Genomic DNA, 18,810 nt, shown 5'->3' with positions numbered 1-18,810 from the left:
AGACAGGGTTTCACCATGTTGACCAGGATGGTCTCGATCTCTTGACCTCGTGATCCACCCGCCTCGGCCTCCCAAAGTGCTGGGATTACAGGCTTGAGCCACCACGCCCGGCCTATTGGTGGTTTTAAAAGAAAGTTACATGTTTATCTGCTTTAGAGATCACTAAAAAGTTAGAGCATAACTTTTTCTTGATGTTTGTTCCTGCTTATGAAACTTACTATGAGTCTTATTTTATTGTTCTGGAATGTTAAAATAGCCTTTAATTGGGACTTATACTTCAGATTGTTGAGGTTGCAGCTGTGACCATTGGATAAGTGAGGAATTAGTGTACTTGAGTAGAAAGAGAAGATAATTTTTAAGCTTCAAGAAGAGAAAAGTTCATTTTCTGAAACCATAGGCAATAAACTTTTTAGAATATTAAGAATATTATGCAGTTGGTTCTTCTCCTTTTCTCAATCAGTTCAGCAATCTCAGCCAACTGGACTTGTGTTTCTCAAGAGTGGCCTGCAGACCAGCAGCATCAGCAGCGTCTGGGAACTTAGAAATGCAGATTCTCAGGTTCCACTCTCAGCTTACTCAATCAAAACATGCATTATAGCAAGATTCCCCAGGTGATTAGTATGCACATTAAAGTTTGAGAATCATTTAATGAGACCAGGAGTTGGCAGAGTTTTTCTGTAAAGAGCCAAAGAGAAATATTTTAAGGTTGGTAGGCCATCCAGTCTCTGTGACAAGTACTCAGCTATGGTGTGGTCATATAAAAGCAGCCAGAGATAATATGTAATGAATTAGTGAAACTATATCCCAATAAAACTTTATTTACAAAAACAGATGGTAGGCCCTATTTGGCCCAAGGGCAATAATTGGCTAACTCCTGGTTTACATGATTTTGTGCAAAGCTCAAAAGTTAGGAATTCTAGACTGTACTAAAACTTATTTCTACCCTGCACCTCTTTCTCCCCTTGTTCTACTTACTGAACACTGTTGTGTCTCTGAACACTTCTCTTATTCTGCCTCCTAGTTCTCATTACCACCGGATTTTCCTCTACTCAAATAAAACTTCAGTCCTGATTAATTTGAAAATATATATATATGCTTATTACATTTAACTTTGTTAAACACTGGAAGTTTTTGTTCCTTAGGCTAGTAACCATGTGTTTCTATTAAATAATTTATTTAAATTAAATAACTGTGTGTTTCTATTACATTTAATTTATTCTTTGTAAATAACATCTCAATTTTGCATTTAATTCACGAGGAATTTATGTGTTTTAGGGCAAGTTTTTTCTCTTCTGGCAAGATGTAACCGAGAGTCTCTCACTTGGGAAGTAAACCAAAGTATTATTGGTTGACGGGAACTCCTAAAATTTTATCTTTCTTCAAAATTGCAAATTATGTTTTTTGTAGGGGGAGGGCTTATTTACTTAACTATACTTTTAAATATAATTAAGTAGAAGGAGCCAGTTATCTTACACATATATATGATGTGTAAGAAGGCCTATGTTCTCTATTAAGTCTGAAGGAGACTCTTGCACCAAACTTTTCTTATTCTTAAATGTCTTTTAGCACTTTAAGTATATAAATATATTTGCAATCTCTTTGAAATGTGAAAATTGATTTTTTTCATGTCATTAGATCATGAGTCCCACTGATAAGACTTACATCCTAAGGTTAAATTTTACTTAATAACCTAAAGTCTCTTTAGAAAAATTTTCCGTGTACTTTTACCCTCTCTCTTTAAGAATTATCTGGAGTACATCTTGAGAAATCTTCAAAGTAGTTTTGAGCCTCTGTATGCACAGAAATAATACATTCATGAGAAAAGATGTTGAACTTAGGCAGTGATGATCACTTTATTGTGGCCCATGAGTTAATGACTGAATGACTAAGTCTCTGCTGAGTGACATTTGATGATTTTCTTCGAAACTTATCCTGGCATCAAGCACTATTCACATAGTGTTGTGTAAGTTTGATGTAATTTTGAACGCTATAAAAGATGGCAGTGTTCTTTTACAACATTATTTAACATCTCTGTAAAATAATTTCAAATAGGCAAATCAAAAGCTTTTTGGTATTTCCCTTTCATAATCTTTTTCCTGCCTTAGAAATTTATATGTTTTATAGCTAAAATGAATTCCTTATTACAGTTATTCATAATATATTTGAACTTAGACCTTGACTTAGAAAGCCTTTTTGTTTTTTAAGAGATGGGGACCGGCCATGGTGGCTCATACCTGTAATCCTAGTACTTTGAGAGGCTGAGGCGGGCAGATCGCTTGAGGTCAGGAGTTTGAGACCAGCCTGGCCAACGTGGCAAAACCCTGTCTTTACTAAAAATACAAAAATTAGCCAGGTTTGGTGGTGCATGCCTGTAATCCCAGCTATTCAGAAGGCTGAGGTGGGAGAATCACTTGAACCCAGGAAGCAGAGGTTGCAGTGAGCTGAGATCGTGCCACTACACTCCAGCCTGAATGACAGGAGTGAAATGCCATTTCAAAAAAAAAAAAAAAAGAGAGAGATGGTGTCTCACTATGTTGCCTAGGCTGGAGTGGCTATTCTATTCATCATATTCTTTAGAATACAAGTTCTGTAGGATGTCACTAGATATTATACAGAAAAGGATTCTGTGGCTAAATGTTTAGATGTCCGGCTAGGTTAAACATATTTAAACAGGGCTTTTATTTGCAGGATTTGTCAGCACCTTCTGTGTGCTAATGTGTGTGTGAATCTCTGCAGAGGAGGGAGTGGGAGGATAGATTGTAGAAGTGAGTATTTATCAATCTCATTTGACTAATAGGTCCCCTTTTCTACAGAGAACCCCTAGAATATGCTTCAATGAGTGGTGTATGTTTTTGAAAATCTTAAGTTTGTCCAAATGATACGTTTTCTTCCCCTCTGGACCCTCACTCCTTCACCCCATGTCTGGTTGGTTTTCAGTTTCCCCCAGGCTCTTAAGAAAGGCTGCACGGGTAAAAACGAGGACGGTGGTTCTGACCCCCACATACAGTGGAGAAGCAGATGCGCTCTTGCCTTCTCTGAGAACAGAAGTGTGGACCTGGGGGAAAGGGAAAGAGGGGCAGCTGGGGCACGGCGATGTTCTGCCTAGGTAAGCGCTACCAGTATTTACTGCTAGGAGTTGGCTTAAACAAATAAACTCTCTCCTGTGATTGTCTCTAAATCTTACTTTCCTCCTAGAGGAAATCTGGACTCTTCTAGCTTCAGATTCTTATGCACCATTATTAACTCTGATAAAAAGCTGTCATTTTAGTCTTGAATTTTTTCTCAACAGTAAAGGACTTGGCTGGGTGCAGTGGCTTACCCCTTTAATCCTAGCACTTTGGAAGACTGAGGCAGGTGGATCACGTAAGGTTAGGAGTTCAAGACCAGACTGGCCAACGTGGCAAAACCGTGTCTCTACTAAAAATACAAAATACAAAAATTAGCTGGGCATGGTGGCAGGTGCCTATAACCCCAGCTACTCAGGAGGCTGAGGCAGGGGAATCACTTGAATACGGGGAGAGTGGAGGCTACAGTAAGCTGAGATCACACCACTTAACTTCAGTCTGAGTGAAAGAGTGAAGCTCTGTCTCAAGAAAAAAAAAAAAGCAGTAAAGGACTTAAGTATACACAGTGTACTTTTCCACATCTTTGACGTGTTCATCTTGGAGTACAGAAATGGGTGTTGGGGATAAGATCATATTTCATTGGAAGACAGGAATGACTTAGATTTTTAATTGATAAAAAGAGGCCCCGCCTGTCACATAGGAGAGAAAAAGCCAACAGGTTGTTTTTTAACCTGAAAGATGTTTCTCTGCCATTGCCAAAATACCTATAATTGAAACTTTAAACTATATCTATTCATGTATGTTAGGGTAAAACTGACATTCTATCTATTAGAAACTTATAATATTAACAAGTTAGATATTGGGAAATTTTTAAGTGCATAATTGGAATCATTAAAGTAGTGAGCTAATATAAATGTCTCTATTCGTAGCAGAGTGAAGGCAACTGGAATTAATTTAAAAATTATCTTCCTTCTAAGGTTATTTTTTATTGTATCCTAAGTATACTTTCTGCTATAAAGAATCATTTGTAGTTTTATGATTCTTAACAGATTCTAAATTATGGGGATTAATTAGTGATTGATAGGCAAAGATTAAAACCTTCCAAAAATTATTTATGATATTTAGGAGTAATTGAGCATGTGTCTGTTATGTTCATTTTAATGTTTTCTTTAGAAATGTTTATTTTTACATGAAAGCACTTTATAATTTGGGAAAGGTCATGATTCTTGCTGAGAATACTTTGTGTACATATGTGTTTCTCTTTAAGGCTTCAACCGTTGTGTGTAAAATGTTTGGATGGCAAAGAAGTAATCCATCTGGAGGCAGGTGGTTACCATTCTCTTGCACTTACTGCAAAATCCCAGGTAGGAGGCAAACTGTTTAATGCTTACCTTATTTTCATAGAAGGCCAACATGACATTAGTGAACCATCATTTGTTGAGTTTCTGCTATATGTCAGGCAATGATACTGTATCTCATTTTAGCTTTCCAATATTTTACATGATATTATTTCCACTTCACAGATGAGGGAAGTGGAGTAAGAGAAAGTAAATTATGTAACTTGTCTAAAGCCACACATAACAGTAGAGCTTGGATTTAAATACTGGTCTCCCTGATTTAGGAGTTTTGTATTATGTATTCTCATCTAAAAAGAGAGCCCCAGATTTTCCACGGTATTGGTGAATTTTTATTTGTTACTTGGCAAAGAAAATACATAGTAAAACACTAAGAAAAGGAACGAAGGCATTTTTCTTTAAAACTGCAGGAACTGAAAGTGACCACTAGGATTACTAAAAACCATCCCCATATATACATAAACTCTCTTAAGAAAATAAGTTGTTTTAAGTTCTTCTTTTTTTTTTTTTTTTTGTATTTTTAGCACAGACAGGTTTTCACTGTGTTAGGCAGGATGGTTTTGATCTCCTGACTCGTGATCCGCCCACCTCAGCCTCCAAAGTGCTGGGATTACAGGTGTGAGCCACCACGCCCATACTTTTATTTATTTATTTATTTTAACCCAGACTGCTCATCTGCAGTAAGTTATTCTTAAATATATTCATATATTCAGGTAATGATTCTTCACCAATTCCTTTATCTTTTTAAGATGCCAATAAAGGATTCTAAACCCTTTTAATATTTGATTTGATTTTAAATTTCACGTACTAGGATAGCCAAAAAACTAACATAACCTGTATAAATATTAATATTAGGAAAGATAAAGGAGAATTTACTGTTTTTAACATGATTCATTCAAAAGACTTAAAAATGAGAGATTAGGAAGGTGGTCAGTTACAAAATAAAAATTACTGGCTTTATTGTATACATACAACAAAACAAAACATATTTGAGGAAATTCGGTTCACAATTACACCAAAAACATTAAGGAAGTAGGAATAAGTAGAAAATGCTTGGAATCCATATGATACAAACTTTAAAACTCTTTTGAACGATATAAAAGAAAGCAGTAGTAAAGGGAGAGATTTTATTTTTGGATGAGATGTGTCAGTTGCAAAAAATGTCATTTTTCTCTAAATCATTTAATCAGCACAGTGAAAATTCAGTACAATCCCCAAAGTATTCCGGTATAATATTACAATTTGATAAAATAATCCCAAAATTACTTTAGAAGAATAAAGAGCCAGGTAAATTCTGAAAAAGAAGAGAAAGGAAGAGAGATTTATCCTTATATATTATAAAATTAAATAGATCAATGACAGAAATGTGCCTATAGGCTAGAAATAATCAAAGGATATATGAGAATTTAAGATATAAAAGTGAGTGTTTTAATTCAGTTGGGAAGACAAGACGAGTATCTGGTAATTGTAGTAAATGTTTACTGACCTCCTATTTGTAGAAAACAAGAAAACTAAGATAGCTACACATATTCTAATTCTGGATGTATTACTGTTGTCATTAAAAACTAGAACCTCGTGTGTGTGTGTGTGTGTGTGTGTGTGTGTGTGTGTGTAAAAATTAAGATGAGTCAGGCATAGAAAAAGATATAACATAAAGCTGGAAATTAGAAAGTAAAGATATGTTTGTCAACGTGGTAATTCAGCAGTCTGGAACAGCAAATAAAACACTGTAAACAAAATGAAAATACAACTCGGTAAAAATATCTGCAACATACGAGATAAAATGTTGCTATGTCATGTATAAAGTAGCAATTGTCAAAGGATAAAAATTGTCAAAGGATATTTCTATTTTAGTCATAAAAGAAGTAGAAATGGCCAGCAAAAAATGAAAAGATAATCATTTAGCAAATACATTTAACTTAAAACAACAGTACAATGTTTTTCTCACTTATGAGATTAACATATGCAAACATAAGGATTGCATTTAATGCTGAGCATTGGTTAGGCTGTGGGAGAAAACGTGCATGCAGTGCAGGCAGGAATGTAAATTGGACCTTGCTGAAGACAGTTTGTCAATATGTATCAAAAATCAGAATGGCGTAGTCTTTGCCCAGGAATTTATCCTAAGCAAATAGATGCATGAATATATGTAGTCAAGGATTTTTTTTCTATCTTTTTTAATATTAAATAATTGGAGACTGGGTGCAGTGGCTTATACCTGTAATCCTAGCACTTTGGGAGGCTGAGGTGGGTGGATCACCTGAGGTCAGGAGTTTGAGACCAGCCTGGCCAACATAGTGAAACCCTGTCTCTACTAAAAATACAAAAGTTAGGCGGGCATGGTGACAGGTGCCTGTAATCCTAGCTACTTGGAAGGCCAAGGCAGGAGAATTGCTTAAACCCAGGAGGCAGAGGTTGCAGTGAGCTGAGATCATGCCATTGCACTCCAGCCTGGGTGACAAGAGCAAGACTCTGTCTCAGGAAAAAAAAAAAAAAATTGGAAAGAACTTAATAATTCAGTAGGTAATTTGTTTAAGTATATGCACAGTAGAGTTCTAGATAGTTATTAAAAATGATGTTTATAGATCTATGCTTATTGATGTACAAAAGAATATGTGCCACCAAGTGGTTGATCAGTGATTTTCACTTTTATTTTTGTACTATCACAGTCTTGACCATGAATTATTTTCATAATCAGAATAAACAAACATTTTAATTAAACATAGCCATTGTAATGTAGTTTATTTTGTCTGTAGTGGTGCATAGGTACTTGTGTTTCTCTGTTTACAGTAACTTCACGTATGAAACATTTTCTATTCATTCCATATTACTTTTATCTACAGAGTAGGAAATCATGATTACTTTTACTCTATCACTTAATGTTTTTATTACTTTCTCTAAAAGAGGCAGTATACAGTAATTCCTGGGAGTAAACCCTGCCTCTTACGCTCTTACATATGAATTTGTGACCGTCGGTAAATTAATTAACCTCTCTGGGTTTCCTTATTTTATTTTTTAGGATTGTTGTGAGAATGAATCATCCGTTAATACTCAGAAAGTGTTAAGAACAATGTGAGGCAGTTAGCAAGCACCTGAAAAGTGTTAGTTATTGTTATTGTTGACCCTTCAACTCCTTGTCTTCTTTTTTGTTTTTGAGACAGAGTTTTCCTCATGTTGCCTAGGCTGGAGTGCAGTGGCGCAATGTCGGCTCACTGCAACCTCCGCCTGCCGTGTTCAAGCGATTCTCCTGCCTCAGCCTCCCAAGTAGCTGGGATTACAGGCGGGCACCACCACGCCTGGCTAATTTTTGGACTTTGTGTCTTCTTGTGTACCAGGGCTGTATTTGCCCATTATCTCTAGTCTTGTTTAAAAATGAATTTCCTTAATATCTGTTAAAGAGTGAAAGACTAATATAATAATTTGTATATAACTGTTTGTGTATATATGTTAATTGTTATAGTTTCAGAGTTGATGTGCAAAGTCAGATTCACAACTCTTACCCACTTTCCTGTGTTTTTTTGATAGGTTTACTCATGGGGTAGCAATACCTTTGGTCAGCTTGGGCATTCCGATTTTCCAACAACAGTTCCTCGTCTTGCAAAGGTACTTTTGTGAACTTGATAGCAACTTATTCCACAATTCTTAGCTGTAACATCTTATATTTCTCCATTTCTTATTTTTAAAAGTCAGGGCAATTTTATACATACAACTTAAATTTGATTTGGTTTTTGTAAGAAAATATTTAAAAACAAGAAGCCACGTGTTTTCAAGCTAAATGTCCATTTTTTTTATGTGTTAGTTTATATTTCTTAACTTCAACTATTCATTAAATAGTCACAGTTCTTTTTTTTTTAAGTAAAAAAATGAAAAAGTGCTTTCTTTTAAAACACTTTTCTACACTGTGCCGTCTTCTTGCGTTACCAGATAATGTCTACTCTGAATTCTTCATTGTTTTACTTTTACATAACATTGTTTGGTGGTATAATTTTGTGTGTATGTCTAAAAATAACATGCAGAGTATTAACACCTTTTTGTAAGCCTTTTCATTTTCTGTAGTAAAGCTAAAAGTAGAGGTGTTTTTTTCTTTTCTTTTTTTTTTTTTTTTTTTTTTTTTTTTTTTTTTTTTTTTTTTTTTTTTTTTTTTTTTTTTTTACTGTTAGATGGAGTGGTTTTAGTTTATGTAATGCTAATTGGTAGCTTCTAGTCTCTTTGGTGCAGTTCTGTAGCAGTGTTTCTTTACCTTGTTTTCCACCTCATCACCCTCTGGAAATACCAAATTCTCATCAATTGTATCAGTTCCTTATACAAAAGTTTTAGGGTTTTTTGGTAGAGATGCTCCCCACAAGACAGAATGGAATATGGAGGTCATAGACGTGTAGTTTGATTCTTATATCTCCCCTACCCCAAGACATGCTCCCTCAGGAGTAATGGAGACTAATGAAGGGCAATTACCTCAATTTCAGGAACAGGATTTGAATAAAACACACAAATGGGAATTAACTTTGGTTAAGGATGGAGTGGGGGCCTAGAGCCCTGGCACCTGCCTTTGCATGGTGGCTACTGAATCACTATGTGGAATTCTGAGCCACCAGGTTAGAAATTTATTTCTAGCCAGGTTAGAATATTATTGGTTTAAAGGCAGTGGTTCTCAAACTTTTGCATACATCAGAATCACCTGTGGAATGCTTGTTAAAACAGAGTGCTGGACCCTATTTCCCCCTCCCTCAGTAGCCCTGGGGCCTGGGAATTTGTATTTCTTACATGTTCCTATCCTAGGTAATGGCTGCTGCTGCTGCAAAGACCACTGAGAACCACTGGTCTAAGGAATCCATGTAGATGGGCTTCTAAGGGGCCCTGCCTATTTTAACATCTGGGGAGTAGGCACAGTAAAGTCACATAGGACCGGTAGAGTTCCAAGTGGGAAAACTGAATTTTAATACCCAAGAGTTTAGTTGGCCAGAATAGAATTTAGCCTTATTAGATTGTTTTCTTTTATATCAGTTTTTGTGCACACAGCCAAATGTGGAAGGAGAAAGGTATGTCCTGTCACTTCTAGAATAGGGCTCTGGAAGTTTCTGGGTCTCTTCATTATAATACAGTCTGTGCAAACTTCCAAAAGTAACAATAAAAAATTGGATGTCTGGTTTTTCCTTTTTAAATTCCAATTTTTCAGATTTTAATAAAAACAGTTCTAAATTTAAAAGCTGAACAAGGGATTCAGTCTTACTCCTGCACCTGCTCTGCATTTGGTTGGGCAAATTGCTGGGTGAGCTTGCTCTCAGATATGACTGCCTTAGCACCATGCTTATTTAACAACCTAATGTTTCAGTTCCTGTGGATCCAAAGTTCTCTCTGATTACCTTCACCTTGGACAGACACTATCTTTCTGTCATTGCAGGTCAGCAGCGAAAATGGAGTCTGGAGCGTAGCTGCAGGCCAGGATTATTCCCTGTTTTTAGTGGATACAGAAGACTTCCAGCCTGGGTTATATTACAGTGGCCGACAGGACCCTACAGAAGGTGACAACCTTCCAGAGAATCACAGTGGTTCTAAGACTCCAGTACTTCTCTCCTGTAGTAAGGTGAACAGGAATTGGTTCCTAAGGCCCACATTCAGTAACACATGAGAAGTCCTTTGTTTTTGTTTTTATTTGTATGTATGCCTAATTATTACTAAGCATCTCTAACTACCTTAGTTAAAATTGCAAACTCCTTTCAATTCCCCTTCATTCCTTATCTTTTCTCTCCTTATTCTCTCCATAGGGCCTGTCACCATCGAATACACTGTATAATTTACTTATTTTGTCTATTGTCTATCCTCTTTACTATAATGTAAGATTCAGAAGGCGAGGGATTTTCGGCTATCTCTTTTACTGCTGTAGCCTCATACTACATACTTTATAAATATTTGTTGAATTAAGACCCTCATGTACGAATATTGGAAAGTACATTTTACTATGAAGTTTCTTGACTGCAGCCATAGAGCCTTCCAGGTGAATTAGAACAGAAATAGAGTAGATGAATTGCTAACTATAAGTGGGGAGTAACAATGCAAGAGCCTGAGATAGGTTCATGGCAGACCGTGAAATATCCGACAGACAACCAACAGTGTTCTATTTCCCCTGCTTCACTTCTTGGCTTTTAATTTAATTAATTAATTAATTAATTATTTTGAGACAGAGTCTCGATCTGTTACCCAGGCTGGAGTGCAGTAGTGCAGTCTTGGCTCACTACAATCTCTGCCTCCTGTGTTTGAACAATTCTCCTGCCTCAGCCTCCCAAGTAGCTGAGATTACAGGTGCCTGCCACCATGCCCAGGTAATTTTTGTATTTTTACTAGAGACAGGGTTTCACCATGTTGGCCAAGCTGGTCTTAAACTCTTGACCTCAAGTAATCCACCTGCCTCGGCCTCCTGAAGTGCTCAGATTACAGGCCTGAGCCACCTTTCTCAGCCTTAATTTTATTTCCTACTGTTTATCCCCTTTTCATTTGCTCTGCTTTCCCACCCTGTTTTCCCTTCTTTCTCTTTTTTGTAAACTGAACTCATTGGCTTATTTCTATCTTCTTTTCCCCATAAAGTAACTTAACATCTTCAAAATGACATGCTGCAGGGAAATTAACCCCCCAAACTAGTATATTCTAGATTTCTTGTTTTTATTGAGTAATAAAGCATGTGGACTTTTAAGCCTTTGTGTTTGTTTTTCTGGCTAGTAAGTTCTGGGGACAAGATCTTTCTTGCCAAAGGTAACATTGGGGCCAAGTTCAATGGCTCATCCCTATAATCCCAGAAATTTGGGAGGCCGAGACTAGAGGATCACTTGAGGCCAGGAGTTCAAGGCCAGCCTGGGCAACATAGCAAGACCCCATCTCTACCAAAACAAAAAAATATTTAAAAATTAAAGGCAACATTGGCCAAGATTGGTCTGTAGTTGCTGGCCCTGGCTTCACATTCCCCATGAATGATTTCACAGTTTAGATAAAGGATCAAATAGGCTGATGAAACGGATGAAGCTCTCTTACGTGTCTTCGGTTACCATGGGATGTTAATAGTCCATTGGGTCTGTAGCTTGCCTGCTTGATTTAATGGGATATGTGAACAATGACATGGAATGTTTTTTATAGTGGTATCTTGGGTAAATGACAAAAAGTCCCTTTTAAAGAAAATCTCTTTTCATTGTACAAAAGGCAGGTTAACTCTTAGATCCTTGATTATTTTGATGTATAGCATAGAGACCCTGTCTGATCGCATTAATCTTATTTTACTCAGAAAGGAGTCCTGAGACTTGTATCCCTCTCATTTGATCTTTATATATCCAGGATGTCTGTTTCCAAACACTTGTAATGTGAAATGAAAGGTATCTTGGAGATAATTGAAAGTAGATGTGTATAGTTATATATAGATCCACTGGTGAACCAGCTCTAAAAAAAAAGAAGCAACCTTCCCACACCGCCCCCCCAAAAAATCCTAGTCTGTAGTGTTTGCAGATTTTCACTGTGGCCATTTCAAGCTATCATTGGTTTAATTACTTGCTTGCAAATTTTCTGAATATTTAGCAGTTAACTGTTGTCAGCCGATAAAAGCCAGCTTCAGTATACCAAATTACTAACATAATTATATGTTATATTTAGTGCTTTTATTTTCTTCTGTTTCAGCTTGGATATATAAGCAGAGTGACAGCAGGAAAAGATAGCTATCTAGCCTTGGTGGATAAAAACATTATGGGGTATATTGCCAGTCTCCACGAGTTAGCTACTACAGAAAGACGATTCTATTCAAAACTAAGTGATATCAAATCTCAGATTCTCAGGCCTCTTCTCAGTTTAGGTAAGTCGAAACCCCCTCTCTCCCACCCCTAAATCATCAGGGCCTTGTTTTATCTCTTCCTCCTATATCACAAATAATGAAAACCTTTTAGTTTATGGTTTACTTCTTTCTATTCCTTGTCTTTGTGTCTATGTGTACTCAGGCAGTCAACAGTTTACAAACTGTTTCCAATTTGTCAATAGCCCAGCTTGCCCTCTCCTACACACTCTCAGAGCTCCTTCTGCTTGCAGAAGTAGAAAATGGTACTTTTAGGATATTCATGGCAGAGAAGCAAAAACAACTTTGGGAAAGTTGACCCCATATAAAGTTAGACTTCCAAACAACACTTCTCACCCTGCTGGTCCTAAGAGATCTTCCAGCATGCTATCTGAATTTTTTATTTTTCTCATTATAATTCTTAGAGTTATATCAAGTAGAGATTTATTTGGATTTACAAGTAGTCTCTTAAAATTGTGGATAACTGTAAGAGTGTTAAAGATCTTACCTGGCCGGGTGGGGTGGCTCATGCCTGTAATCTTAGCACTTTTAGAGGCCAAGGCGGGCAGATCACAAAGTCAGGAGTTCAAGACCAGCCTGGCCAACATGGTGAAACCCTGTCTCTACTAAAAATACAAAAATTAGCCAGGCGCAGTGGCAGGTGCCTGTAATTCCAGCTATTCAGGAGGCTGAGGCAGGAGAATTGCGTGAACCAAGGAGGCAGAGGTTGCAGTGAGCTGAGATTGCGCTACTGCACTCCAGCCTGGGTTACAGAGCACAGCTCATCTCAGGGGAAAAAAAAGATCTTATTCCTCATCATGAGTTGATTAAGTCTGATTCTTTTTCTTAGCTATGCTCAGCTACAAAGAGAGATTGGAAGTGAGGAGGTAATACAGATGGAATGGGTTACAGTAGTACTAAATGGGATGCCACGTTCCAGATATACTGGGTACCTGGGGTCTCTAGGAGAATAGCAGGGAATGCAGAATTGAAGTTGAGGGGACTGTTGCAGATAAACTTTACCTATTTCAAATATTTTTTTCTGGGTTTGGCCATACAGTCAGAAGCAGAAAGGAAGGTTTCTTTCTCTTTCTCTCTCCTGCACTCCTTAGCCCCCCTGTGTTGACCCAGAATTCAGGCTAATACTCTAGTACATCAATTTCGCCACGTTGAAGACATTGTGTTGTATGGGTCAGCTCATTGTTTTTTTTTTCTTTTTTTGAGACAGAGTCTTGCTCTGCCACCCAGGCTGGAGTGCAGTGGCACAGTCTTGGCTCACTGCAACCTTCACCTTCTGGGTTCAAGCAATTTTCATGCCTCAGCCACCCGAGTAGCTGGGACTACAGGTGTGCACCACCACGCTTGCTAATTTTTGTATTTTTAGTAGAGATGGGGTTTTGCTGTGTTTCCCAGGCTGGTCTCGAACTCCTGGCCTCAAGTGACCTGCCTACCTTGGCTTCCCAAAGTGCTGGGATTACAGGCGTGAGCCACTGTGCCTGGCCTGCCCATTGTTTGTAATGGAAAAACATCTTTTCAAACAACTGTTTTGCAGCCTTCGTGAATATAATCCCTTTGTAAGCTGACAACTGTCTGCATTTGTGGTTTTGTTTTTATTATCTTTTGCTTTTTAAGTGTTGTGGAGTCTCTGTTCTATAAATTCCCCTCCTCTGGGTAGGCTGAACACTCTAGGACTTTGCCAAGTGAAAGGAAGCAATCTAAGCTGGAAGCTTCCTGGATTGCTCTGAAAGAAAGGTTAAATCTGCCTCTTTCTTGTTCTGGTTGCTGATTTCTTTGTTGGTCTTCCAGATCTGCTTTCCTAATTACTTAAAAAGAAGTCCTAGAAATGAAGAACTTTAGACAGGCAAAAAGCAAATAATGTCCTGGTGCTCTCTCTGAAATTCAGAGCATCCTCAGCAGTCCAATGTTTGGATTGCGTTCTCTGCACTGAACGGTTGGGCTTGTCAAAGAGGCAAGTAGAGCAGAAGTCAGGACAAAAAGCTGAAAATGTTAACAAAGATAACTCCCAAAATGAGTTTAATTCCTGACTGTTACTTATCAGTGACTTAAATTAGATGATTTACTTCCCTTCTCTTGGCTTCAGATTACTTATCTTCAAAATGACCAGAGAGTTGCATTAACTCAGTGGTTCTCAAATTTTGCTGATCTTTAAAATCACCTGGAGAGTCTTTTAAAAGAAAAAGCCATCCTGGAATCTATAAGGTTCCTGTGAATGTGTTTTTAACAAGTTCCTCAAATGACTGGATACTGTGATCTTTGAGGTTGCTTTAATACTGTAATTATTTGGGTTCCTTAGATGAGAGCATGTGGCAACAAGTTAAGTAGTCTTAGAGGAATTCATAATTGTAATCATATGATCATAATAAAGTGATTGGTTTTTAATTTACTTTGTCATCATCATCATCATCATCATCATCATCATTTTGTTATAGAAAATTTGGGCACCACAGCTACAGTCCAGCTGTTGCAGGAGGTGGCTAGCCGATTCAGCAAGCTGTGTTACCTCATTGGTCAGCATGGAGCCTCATTGAGCAGCTTTCTTCATGGGATAAAGGAAGCCAGGAGTTTGGTCATCCTGAAGCATGCAAGTCTCTTCTTGGATAGTTATACAGAGCAAGTATCCAGTCCCGTGTCATGTTCAATCTCTGCAGGGTTATTCTGCCAAGGAGAACAGCTCCTTAATCAGAAGAGACTAGATTAGGGAGAGTGATATAAGGTAATAGAAATTGCAAAGCAGTATTTTAATCTTAAGCCAACTATAGTTCTGCATTGCTAAAATTTAGTCTTCTCTAAATGAAAAAAAGTTTTAAAAATAATGAATTATCATGTTTCCTTCTATATTCTAGCAGAGTATAGTGTAATTTACATAAAATTTACTATAATCTGGTTCTTCAGAAAAAAATTTTGTTGACTAAATTGTACTAAAACTTGAGGAAATAAGTAACTAAACAAATTATTTTAAGACCAACTGCTGATTGTAAATATGGAGCTGTTCTGATGTCTGCTTTTTACTTTTGTGTAGATGGAAGTTTTAAAAGACCCAACTATTTTTAGTGTGAAGATGTTTTTTCTTAATAAAACCTAAAATAGTTATTCAAGGTTCTTTGCATATTTTCAAGTAAAGTATCCCAAGTGTACTTGAAAATATAACTTAAAATGTTTCTCACTTTTTCTTAATTTGTATTTTGATATAATGATGGGAGGCATAACTTAAGTGTTATTTTAATGTATGTTAGGTTCTGCTTTGATCCGAAGTATGTATAGGTTTTGTTCTTTATTCATTCACACCTCAGCCATCCAAAAGACACTGACTGAGTGCCCACTCAGTGCCAGGCATTTTCGGGGAGCTCCAAGCCCTGCAGCACAGCATGGGGCCTGCAAAAAGCACCAACGCTCAGGGAGTTCATGTTTTGTTGGTGTTTTGTTTTGATTATTTAAATATAAATAATGTGTGTTTATTACTAAAAAATGCACAAATAAAGATAATCAAAAATAACCGATAATCCTACCACCAGAACTAACCAGTTTATCATCTTCATGCATTTCCTTTCCAAATGATGTAATATATGCAGATAATTGAATGCTATTTTAATTCTAAGCAAAATCGAAAATATTTGAAGCCGTTATCTAAGACGAAATGCCCTGGTTTGAGTCTTTCAACTCATCATCTTTCAGAAATGAAAAATGAAAATAATAGAATTCAATATTAGTTTACTTTTAAAAAATTTGATTTTGTTGTTTCTGTGATTTCAGCTTTTACTGGTATAATTTTCCTTTTTTGACCTGAATTCATCTTATAATACCTCTATTTCACTTCTTTTTCTTCTCTGGTACTTTAGGCCTTATGCTTAAAAATGCTTTTGTTTTGATACTTTGGGCTTTTTTTAACATAACATATTATTCCTATAAATGAGCAAGTCAAATATTTGGGCTTATATGTGAATCTTTAAAATTATTTTTATGATAATTTTAAAGTTATTAAAGGCTGAGTGCAGTGGCATTACTACAGCTCACTGTAGCCTTGACCACCCAGACTCAAGTGATCCTCCCACCTTAGCCTCCCAAGTAGCTAATTTTTTAAATTTTTGTAGAGATGGGGGTCTTACTATTTTGCCCAGGCTGGTCTCAAACTCCTGAACTTAAGTAATCTTCCTGCCTCAGCCTCTCAAAGTGCTAGGATTACAAGTATGAGCCAGTGTGCCTGGCCAAAATTATTTTTAATTGTGATAAAATATACATCATATAAAATTAATCATCATAACTATATTTAATTGTACAGTATCAAGGGCTAATTTTAGTAGGAGCTTCCCTTCCTCCTCAAAGTCAGTTGATTCTGTTTGCCAGCTCGGGTGTGTACAAGAAATGTACAAGGCTCAAAGCAGTATAACTAGACTTGTATTTAGCAGTGTATCAATATTTAATCAACATTTTCTAAAACTGTCTCACTCAAGCACTTTTAACATATTTTCTTACCTTAACTGTCATTTCTTTTCTTTTCTTTTTTTGAGCTGGAGTTTTGCTATTGTCACCCAGGCTAGAATGCAAGTGGCATGGTCTTGGTTCACTGCAACCTCCACCTCGCAGGTTTAAGTTGTTCTCTTGCCTCAGCTTCCCTATCTGGGATTACAGGCACCTGCCACCATGCCCAGCTAATTTTGTATTTTTAGTAGAGATGGGATTTCACCATGTTGACCAGGCTGGTCTTGAACTCCTGACCACAGGTGATCTGCCCGCCTTGGCCTCCCACAGAGCTGGGATTACAGGAGTGAGCCACCGCCCCCGGCCTTCCCTGTCATTTCTTAATTGGGAAGCCTGAAGTGAAGATTACAGAAAGTGTTCATTAAAAATTCAACTATTTTAATTATGTTTTCTCAAGTTTGTTAATTAAGTTACCAAGTAATATCTACCGAGTAAATTATTGCATCTTCTGCGTAGTGTTAGGTGTTTTTAAAATTGCCTTTAATATTATCATCTTTTTGTGTTTTTTTTTTTTTTTTTTTTTGAGACAGAGTCTCACACTGTCACCAAGACTGGAGTGCAGTATCAGAATCACAGCTCACTGTAGCCTCAACCTCCCAGGCTCAAGGGGTCCTCCCACCTCAGCTTCCCAAGTAGTTGAGACTACAGGCATGTGCCACCATGCCTGTCTGATTTTTCTATTTTTGTAGTGTCAGGTTTCCCCATGTTTTCAAACTCCTGGGCTCAAGTGATCCCCCCACTGTAGCCTCCCAAAGTGCTGGGATTACAGGTGTGAGCCAATGTGCCCAGCCTTGTATTACCATCTTTACTAAGCTGGAATTCCCCTACCCCTCCCTTCACCGCCGTTATTGTGACTATTATACAACCTGCCCTTCACAAATGTTGACATCACAAAACTTCTTAAACTCATAGGTGAGGTAATGAAGAATAATCTGTTCCAGGTATGTGTTTGGAAACAGAAGAACTAGTTTACATTTTAACTAATGTACATGTGTTTTCTTTTCTGCTCAAGGTATTGCACATCTATTACAAATTTCCTGGTTATGGGAGGATTCCAGCTTCTTGCTAAGCCTGCCATGTAAGCAAACCCATACCTTCCAGTTATCATTCTCTCAGCCGAAGATCATGTCTTATAGTGTTCCGTGTTTTTGAGTGTCCAGGGAAAGCTTTGACTTCATCATTTTACCAAACAAATCAAAATGTAAACTTTCAGTAAGTCTTATAAAGGACAGGTACCATTAGCCCCTGGTTATCATTATAAGTAGTATGCTATTGAAAAAGCACTGAACAGATAGGCTCAGGTTCGGGGTCCTTCTGTATTATCCCTGAGACTTTGGACAGCTCTCTTTGCCTCAGTCGGCCTAGTTTTTTTCATCTGAAAAATGGGAATGTTCTCTCCCATTGGTGAGAAACAAATAATGTATGTGATGACACACAGAAAAGTACAAAGTGTGCAGATAGAAAGTGTCTGCGTTTAGCTTCTGGGTGAATAATTTAAAGGCTCCTTACACAAGGCGGTAGTTCTGAACAGATAGTTTTTCAACAAGTGTTGACCCAGCAACAAAGGCAAGCTTTTAAAAATTCTGTATTTAATTTAACTTTTTTTTTTTTTTTTTAAATAGAGATAGGGTCTCACTATGTTACCCAGGCTGGTTAGGAACTCCTGGGCTCAAATGGTTCTTCTATCTTGCCTTCCCAAATTACCAGGATTATAGGCATGCACCACTGTGCCAGGCCAAAAATTCTGTATTTTAATAGAAAATATTAGCAGATGCTATGCCATGTTTTTTTGTTTGTTTTTTGTTTTGGCAGAGTCTTGCTCTGTCACCCAGCCTGGAGTTCAGTGGTGTGATCTCAGTTCACTGCAACCTCCGCCTCCTGGGTTCAAGCCATTCTCCTGCCTCAGCCTCCTGAGTAGCTGGGATTACAGGTGTGCACCACCACACCTGGCTAATTTTTATATTTTTAGTAGAAACGGGGTTTCACCATGTTGGCCAGGCTGGTATCAAACTCCTGACCTCAGGTGATCCGCCCGCCTCAGCCTCCCAAAGTGCTGGGATTACAGGTGTGAGCCACCATGCCTAGTCACTTT

The 18,810-nt window shown here is 37.5% G+C and overlaps 1 protein-coding gene across 3 annotated transcripts in view; it reads left to right on the top strand.

Moving 5' to 3' along the window:
* The window catches only part of ALS2 (alsin Rho guanine nucleotide exchange factor ALS2), an 84,125-nt gene that overhangs the window by 27,502 nt on the left and 37,813 nt on the right, over window positions 1–18,810 (top strand). For all 3 annotated transcript variants that reach the window (XM_017518343.2, XM_017518342.2, XM_037734836.1), the window contains exons 6-12: window positions 2,938–3,106; window positions 4,333–4,429; window positions 7,946–8,023; window positions 9,819–10,001; window positions 12,074–12,245; window positions 14,672–14,852; window positions 17,731–17,796. In XM_017518343.2, coding sequence (XP_017373832.1) covers window positions 2,938–3,106; window positions 4,333–4,429; window positions 7,946–8,023; window positions 9,819–10,001; window positions 12,074–12,245; window positions 14,672–14,852; window positions 17,731–17,796 — 946 coding nt within the window. The remainder of the gene's footprint in view (window positions 1–2,937; window positions 3,107–4,332; window positions 4,430–7,945; window positions 8,024–9,818; window positions 10,002–12,073; window positions 12,246–14,671; window positions 14,853–17,730; window positions 17,797–18,810) is intronic.

The sequence above is a fragment of the Cebus imitator genome, unplaced genomic scaffold (genome assembly GCF_001604975.1).
Source record: "Cebus imitator isolate Cc_AM_T3 unplaced genomic scaffold, Cebus_imitator-1.0 Scaffold671, whole genome shotgun sequence".
Classification (NCBI taxonomy): Eukaryota; Metazoa; Chordata; class Mammalia; order Primates; family Cebidae; genus Cebus; species Cebus imitator.
Note: the sequence above shows the minus strand (reverse complement) of the source record. Positions and strands in the feature narration are given on the sequence as shown.